This window comes from Apis dorsata, unplaced genomic scaffold, assembly GCF_000469605.1.
Source record: "Apis dorsata unplaced genomic scaffold, Apis dorsata 1.3 scaffold_455, whole genome shotgun sequence".
NCBI lineage: Eukaryota > Metazoa > Arthropoda > Insecta > Hymenoptera > Apidae > Apis > Apis dorsata.
This window is the reverse complement of record NW_006263698.1, coordinates 162,891-171,286: the sequence shown is the minus strand read 5'-3', so window position 1 is coordinate 171,286 and position 8,396 is coordinate 162,891. Positions and strand designations below refer to the sequence as shown.

The 8,396-nt window shown below is 39.6% G+C and overlaps 2 protein-coding genes across 4 annotated transcripts in view; both read left to right on the top strand.

Moving 5' to 3' along the window:
- LOC102673525 (glycine receptor subunit alpha-4) overlaps positions 1-8,396 on the top strand; it is a 53,101-nt gene that overhangs the window by 24,477 nt on the left and 20,228 nt on the right. The gene's annotated exons all lie outside the window — the stretch shown is intronic.
- The window catches only part of LOC102673215, a 255,084-nt gene that overhangs the window by 237,626 nt on the left and 9,062 nt on the right, over positions 1-8,396 (top strand). The window contains exons 16-17 of one of the 2 annotated variants that reach the window (XM_006619900.2): positions 2,736-3,039; positions 3,084-4,178. The exons of the other annotated variant lie outside the window; for it this stretch is intronic. Coding sequence (XP_006619963.1) covers positions 2,736-2,966 — 231 coding nt within the window. The 3' untranslated portion in view covers positions 2,967-3,039; positions 3,084-4,178. Of the gene's footprint in view, positions 1-2,735; positions 3,040-3,083; positions 4,179-8,396 lie in introns of those variants that run through there. 2 annotated transcript variants of the gene reach the window in all.

The window sequence follows — 8,396 nt, the reverse complement described above, 5'->3', positions numbered from 1 at the left end:
AAAAAAAAAAAAAAAAAAGAAAAAGAAACGAAAAAAGAAAAACGAAAGCGAGAAAAAAAATTATCTTCAAAAATCGATAAGGAAAAAGGAAGGAATATCTAATAAAAGAGAATGCGTAATTAATTAATTAATTACGCGTTAAAAGTATTCACGAAGACTGAAAGAAAAGAAAAAGATATAGAAACGATACGGATCGATACGCGTGGAGATTGTCAGAAATTGGGACGAATTCCCAATTGCATCGATAATTTAGAAAGAGCAAGTTCCGTTCTCTCCTGAAAATTTATTCAGGAAAGGGTGTTGCAAGGAAGAAGGGTCGAAGGACGGTCGGTCGGTAGGCGGTGGATGGTCCTCTCTCTTTCTCCTCTCGGATGGTGGAATTTAATTTCATTGAAAATCGGACGTCGATGCTTCGAGGCAAAAACGAACGTACCTTCTGCTGGTACTACAGCAGGAGGAGGAGGAGGAGGAGGAGGACAGTCGGGGTGACGTCGTGGGATTTGGTGGGACGAGTCCGCTGGTCGGGCCACGTGGCGCCATAGCGTGGAGGAGGTTGGTGCGCAGCCTGGTGTCCTCGGAAAATATCGCCAAAAATCGTTCGTGGCCTCGGCCTCGCCTTCCGCCGGAAATTAAAGATTCAACGAGTCGAGGGTAATTTTGGGGAGGGAGAGCGAGAGCGAGGAACAAGGAGGAAGGCGAAAAGGAGGGGGAGACGGAAGGAGAAAGGGGCGGGTGGACAAGGGTGTGAGACGGAGAAAGGGATGAAGGGATGAGGGAAAGATAGAAAATGATACGGGGGATGAAAATGGAAATCGATTCGGGCGCGGAAAGAGGGACGAAGAACGAGTTACATTCGGCGTCGTTAAGCCGATATCGACGGTTTCCCCGAAGGAAACGTTCAGGGAGGGTGGTTTTCTCGTCCCTCTTGGGGGGTAAAAAAACTTTACGGTCGTGCACTTTTGAGTTAACGCGATCATGACCTTGAAACTGAGTTTTAATTATTCCCTCGAAGATCGGGGTGAATTAAAATCGCGTTAAGAAAGATGCTTTCGCTGAGAATCTCCATGATCTATCTCGTGTGTTTGTAATCTTGTCGTCGAATGAATAATTAGATCAGGAATAATTTCGATTATCAATGGCTAAAGGTTATGGCTGTGAAGCGCAATATTGGAATAGTGAAAGATAATAGAAACTTTTACGAACTTTTAAATTTTGAAAGCGAGGCTCGATATCCTATTGATTAAATTGCGAAGAAGTTTCGATTTAATTAAAACCGTGCTTTCTTTTATACTCGAAATTAAGGACTATTAAATAAATTTGAGTCTCTGTATACTTTGACGAACAACAGATCTTTGTAATCGCTAACGATCAGAATAAATGGAGGAAACCATTGAATTTCTTTTTCATCTCTTTCTTTTCATCCCGATATTTCAATTGGGTTGATTGGAGATATAAGACTTTAAAATCCATGCTATTTAACACAGCCAGAGATTATTTACTCATCGATCTGCATTGCTCCTGGAAATGTACTACGTCCTTCCAGAATCTTTTTTTTCTTTTCCCAAAAATCTGCAATTTGATAGATTAGTGAGCGAGAGAAATAAGCGATAAAACCTGAAATAGTAAACGATTAAAAATTACCTTTTTTAATAGAACTCAATTGTTCAAGCACACTTATTATTTTTGATTTGAAAATTATTATTTTTATGTTGGAATATTATATCGTTTGAATTCAACGATATTCTTAAATTTTAAAAATTGGTTTTTATAAATTTCACAAACTTTTAAGATTGAAAAAACTTTGCTGATCGAATTAATCCAAGAAATGTTTAAACGTTTTATACCCCGCCGATATTCGAAACTGTACAAACTTATCTCCCTTAACATTATTATTCGATATTTTTCCGCGCAAAATCCTTTTCATTTTCGAAGAACAGGGGCTCGGCTCTCGTTAACGCAAATGAGAGTAACGATGGCGGCGAACGTTCGCAAAACTAGTTTGCGCAAAGTAATAAACCGAGTGAGCGCTGTGTTTTATAAGCGGATCCGGGCCGCGGACAAAGGGATCCTGTTATTGTTAATTTAGTATAATTTGCCGTGCGGTGAGGAGGCCGCGCCGCGGCTTAAGGGCAACGGTGGAAAAATTAGCACTTGTTATCTGAAATAGCCGCAACGGTGGACGGCGTCGGGCCGCGTCGGGACGTACAATGGGAACGGGGGAGGACAAAAGACGGTGAAATTTTCAGGTCTTGACGATATTACGCGGCGTGATTTAATTTCTGATTACAAGCGAGATTCCCGCCCCCCAATGTGTTACCGTTCCGCTTAATTAAATCATTACGGTAATGGCCGACGGGTCCTCCAACATTTCCTTCAACATCCCTCTAATAATTTTCGCATCAAAATTATTACATTGTGTAACAATAAATCGTAATTTAACGAAAAATATACCACGTTTCTTGCGTAAATTATCGAGCAAAGATCAATCGATCACAAAGTTCCATCGATACATCAATAATACAGCAACAACAAGATTTGGTGGACGTACGAATCGTTTAATACTTTCAATTGTTTAATCCAATTTAATCATGTTCACGAATCTAGAGTTCAATATTTCAATCTGAACCACGATAGAAATTTATAAATAGAACCATCTGGCAATTCTTCTTTTCCTTGTAATCATTCCTGTTCATTATTGTTCATTACATCGCTAAAAGATTCTTGACGTTCGACAGGAGGAGTGCTTCTCGATGCTGCAGGACCTCAGCGACAAGATAAACAACAAGCACCACGAGGTCCACACGCACCCGTTACTGTCCATCTTCAAGATGGCCGAGGTCGAGGTCAAGTTGCCGTACAGCAACGAGGTCGGGTGTCTGTCGGGGTTGTCGAGCTTGCCGCTGGTCGCAATACTCCTGCTGCTCACCCTGTTTCGATCGGCGTCCACGTGCCTGGTCGCCTCGTGACACCAACGGCCCACATCCGATCCCCGTCGAGACCACCGAATTTTCTCGAACGCCTAGAAAAAGCTGATGCAATGAAACGCCTCAGGAAACGCCTCAGGCGAAGCGTTTAAGGGGGCGCGAGACGGCCCTCGAGATCGATCATCAACGAAGTCGCAACGTTCGTTCAACGGGGCTCTAATCTTCGTGCCTCGTGGATCAAACGAGTATTGAGAAGTTTGAGAATCGTTGCCGCGATTCGAGGATCGTGCGTTTCTCCATCTTTCTCTACTTCCTCCCCTTCTTTGGATCCTCGTTTTTTTAATTTAATATTAATTTAATTTCTCTTATCGATCGATTCCTCTTCTACGACGCCAAATTGAATCGATTCCGATTTCTTTACAATATACCATCTCGTTTCTCTCGTGGCTGGGATCAATTTTTGTCGCGGGAGGACGCGAGATCTTTATTGCCGCCCAATAACGCGGGTGGCATCGACGAAACGGCCGTTCCGCGCGGCTACGTGGTCAATAATAAGAGCGATCCCATATGCAGGGAATGGGCGTGGATCCAAACACGTGGCTCCCTTTTAACCTCCTCGCTGCTGGATCAGCGACGATATTGCAAGCAAGAGATCCCGAAACGACCACGGTCATTAGAATAGCGCGAGGCATTTTCTTCTCGCGCTCGAAGGAATCGCCTCTCGATGACCCAGTTTAAAGGAGGAAATATATCGTGTATCGAGGATACGTTCGAAATATTATTTTTTTTTTCCTCGGTATTGTATTAACACGAATTTTTGAAATTTTAGAAATCCTTGGAAATTCTTCTCGCGGTTATATAGTTTTTATAAAGAAATTCCGTTTCCCTCGAGTCTTAAGTTTTTCGTTAAGAATGAGACACCGGATCCTCGAACGAATACAACGCGTGTATAAAGGAAGCACCGTAGTGAGTCTGTAAATGACAAGCGCTAATTTACCGTGTAATTAAAATAAGCTAGCAGAAAACGCGAACGCTCCTCCTGTATCGGACCATTAGGTGTTTATTAACATGTTGTTCAGAGCTAAATCTAAACGGGCGTTTTTGAGGCATGGCGCAAGAGGCTCGAGTGTGTAGATAACTTGTAGATTGTTATATAGACTTAATAAAAAGAGGGAAGGGAAAGATGCGAATGACGGCTGTTTCTCGCCGCGAGTTTCTTTTTTCATTTCCTAAAATTAGAATTAATTGTAAATTTAAAGAAAAATCGACGAAAAATAATCGTTTTTTCCAAAATTTTTTCATCCAGAGAGGTAAAATTTATATCTTGTTATTAGAATTCGTGAATAGGAAAAAAAAAAAATTTCGTGCCTATGTACAATTGATCGAGGAATAACCCGATCGATTTAATTATGTTTTTAACACGAGTCGACTGTTAAAACGTCAGAAGTTCGCGATAATTTTTTTCACAAAATGGTGGCTGCTCATGGGCCAGTAGCTGCGTAGTACGTGAGCGAGAGACAGCCGCTTTAAAACGGTCGATTTGTCAGAGGAGAGGAGAGAAAGAAGCGGAGTGAAACTTCTAAACAGGTTCCCGGATGCATGACGTATACAAACGACGCACGAGCTGAAAATTATTCAGCGGTAAAAACTCCTGGTTCCGCTCGTCGGCTCAATTATAATCCCGGTCGAATCGCGATTATATTTGAAATTTTTCAATAAATTCATTTTCAAAACTTTCATCTGAAAATTTCATTTCAGATTTATTAAAATTTCGATAAAAAAAAAATGGATAACTCGATTTCTGTTTCGATCGATGGAAAAATTGTAAAAGTATTTTTCCTAATTTTTATTCGAAGATTTCCTTTCGATGCGAAAAACGAAAGAAATAATTTTTCAGACAGTTTGATTGGTGGAGAAGTTATAGCGATTTATAATCCTGGAAATATAATTTCAATCGATAAATTCATTTTATGAGAATGATATTCCATATTTATTAGTTAAAAATTAATTTAGATGAAACAACAATTGGCAGATTCGATTCGTTCACGTTACATGAATTCGAAGAAGATACAAATACACCAGTTTCCTATTTGTATAACGAATATTTACTCTAATTTTGATTTCGTTTATCAAATTTCCTGATCGAATTTCCTAGTAGATTACGTATACGATAATTTTACGATATTTAAACGAAGTTTAAACAGTTTCAAACTCGAATATATATCGAATGTGTGTTCTAATTCAAAGACAAAAGATTCGAAAATTATCACGGATCGAAAAAGCGGTTTAGTTTCCGCGTGCCAAGCCGGAAGCCGCGGCTCGAGTTTGAAAAGAAGAATTTAAACCAGACGAGGGGGGCGACACGTTAAAGCGTGGGAAAGGATTGCCGACGAGTGTTAGGAACGAGGATGAAAAGAAACGACGCGAGAATGGGAGAGATTCGAAAATTTAGCGTGGAATTAATTGTGCGTGCATCCGCGCGCCTCTGTAAAAAGTGTGAAGAAGTGGTTGAAGAAGATTCCAGCTCGCGTTCGTTCGAAAATATATCGTTCTAATCTGGAAAGAATTTTTTTTTACTCCATATACGATCTTTAAAATCCTTTAAAAATATCGAAAAATCTTAACTCTTCTGATTTAAATTTTCCATAGATTCGATTTAATTCTTTTCATAAATAAATCAATTTGTTTTAACATTTTACATTGAAAATTGATTTATATTACATAAGAAAATATAAGATTCAAAAATAATAATAAGAAAGAATTTAGTAAAAATTTAGACGAATACGATATTTGATACCAATCACCTCGTTAAATACGTTTGAATTCCTAATATTAATCCTTAATTCGATTCACTAATTACACTCATTCTCCACGACAAATCCACAATACAAAAAAGTGAAGCTCGACTAACGGATTTATTTCAACGTCTCAAATGTATCGACGTACGACATATTCTTTATATCCTCTCCTTTATATTTTTCGGACACGTGGAACGTTCCTAGAATTAGAAAGGAAACCGTGGTCGCGAAAAACTTGGCGGATCGCGTCCGTGCAATTAGTCGAATTTCAGGTAAAGGACGAACGTGAGCTGGATCGAATGGTACGTGACGTGGTTATCGGCAAAGCAATAATGTATAAAGTTTACGATCCACGGGCACGTCGCTCAAAAACAGGGGTGTAGGTTGGGGGGGGTTAACGGTTTATATATCCGGGGCGAGATGTATAAATTATACACGTTATACATAACAAGCAACGTAGGAGAAACCCAAATAATAAATGTAAAACGCGTAAATGTATGTTAATTCGCGGCGAAAATCACGAGAGGAAACGAACGAATCTCTTCTAATGCGAAGAAGGTATCGAATAAGAGATTTCGAGGAGATTTGGAAAAACGAACGACAGAATCGAATATGTATGTATATGTGTGTGTGTGTGTGTGTGTGTGTGTACGCGTGCGTGTACTTGTCCTTTGTTCCGCGAAGCACGGAAGACTTTGGTCGGCCGATGGACGGCTGCTTATAAAGTACCTGTCCCACCGATAAGGAAAGATTCCAAGGTTCTCAGGCGTAATGGAACGGTTGCACAAATTTACGTTTGTACCTTGGGCACCAGAAATCGAAGCGGCACCAAACACGCACACCTTTGCGATCGTTTCCGAGTTTCTACGCGATTTACGTTCGGCACAAGTGTACATAAATTACTAGGCTCGCGTATATTCGGCAGCTTTCCACGCGGGGATACCATTCGTGTGGCCTAACTCGTATATATATATCGTTTATATTGTTTGCTTTCGATGTTTTATTTTTTTTTTTTTTTTTTTTTTTTTACGCACATTTCCGTGCTTCGTGGACAAGATGGATAAGAATAATCACGATGTGTATGTATAACGAGGAAGAGTAAAAAAGAAAAAAAAAATAGCGAATTCTTATGCCGGGTGTGTAAAACGCAGAGAGAAGAGTTGGCGAGGAATAAGTTCTTTCTTCCAATAAGTTACGCTCGTGGGTCTTCGTATGTAATTGCCCGATTCTACCTGCCACGATTCACTGTCGAGAATTTCGCAGATCAAACATATCCGTATGATGTAAGATGTTACTCGTTTTATCAACAACACTTTGTACAAATTACCACAATTTTCTCCCTTTTTTTTTTTTTTTTTTTTTTTTTTTTTTTTGTTAACTCGAAGATACGAAGGCTCATATCATACGATTACAAAAACGACGTTTCGTTGTTTTGAAGTTTCGAGGAAAGCTTCGAGTGCTTCGCGAAAAAAGAAGCGGCAATAATTTACAGAACGCCAAGCGTACAAAAAAAAAAAGTAATTAAAAGTAGAACGAGATTGATCAAGCAAGTTGTTTCAAAAACTCGTATCGCGTCGCCTCGAATGCGAGATCGACGAAAAACAATTCGTGAAAATACACGGTGGTTCCAATCGAACATATCAAGGCCTCTTAGAAGTGGTCAGCCAATAAGCGGTTTACTCTGGTTTCACGTAGTTTCAGTTTTTTCGATGCTTTTTTCGAACGTGGGGACACGAAAAACGTGCAAAAATGGCCCATTCGCGATCCGTTGCCATTGCTCCAGGGATTTCTTCGTGGTGGATAAACAATTCGAGACTTTTTGCTGAAGTAAAAAAAGAAAAGAAAGAAAGAAAAGACTATTTTGTTGATCCTTTTCTCATTTCGTCCAATCGAATGAAATTCGGTTCGAATCTTCGCCAACAAGTTAGCAATCTTATCGACCGAAAGCCTCGTTCGAAAGCCTCCCTACATATCTAGGGGAAAAACTCTGCGAGGAAGAAATACCTGAACATGGCAATACTGTTACCGGCAATCCCTACGTTTAAAAACTAATCGCGGATGTATTATCGCGAGGCGAGAAAACGCTACAAATGTGGCAGGGGTCAGAAAATCGATTTTCCACGTGTAACATACTGCGTGGTCCTCTCGTATTCGATTCCTTAGATAGTAAGTAAGCTCACTGAAAACGTTCCTGCTTTACCGACAGCGAGAAATGTATCGTCGTTCAGTATTAACCCCCGCTTTAGTAACTAGTTTCGTGAGAAAACTACCTCATTCTTGATACCGCGGCAGAATTCTAGATATCGACCAAGGCTACGCCAAGCCTTACAGATATATTTACCATGCATCAGTCGTTATACTGGTGAAGGATATTACATTTTTCTCAGACATTTTTATTTAGTTGATTAACAACTTTTACAAATATCAATATTTTGTGACTTAGAATTTATATCTTTTATAATCGATATATCTTAATTATTTCTATCCTAGAAATAGTTAGATAATTGTTTAATTTTTCGATAGAATAATGATGTCAATTCGCATAAGCCTCCTATGAAGGGCGGTAATTCCTCGAAGTTTTCCGTCGGTAAACCAGAACGGAAGCTCAACCTCTCCGACTACACACACTTAAACAATTACTAAACGCGCGCAATTATACATATATTACTGATGT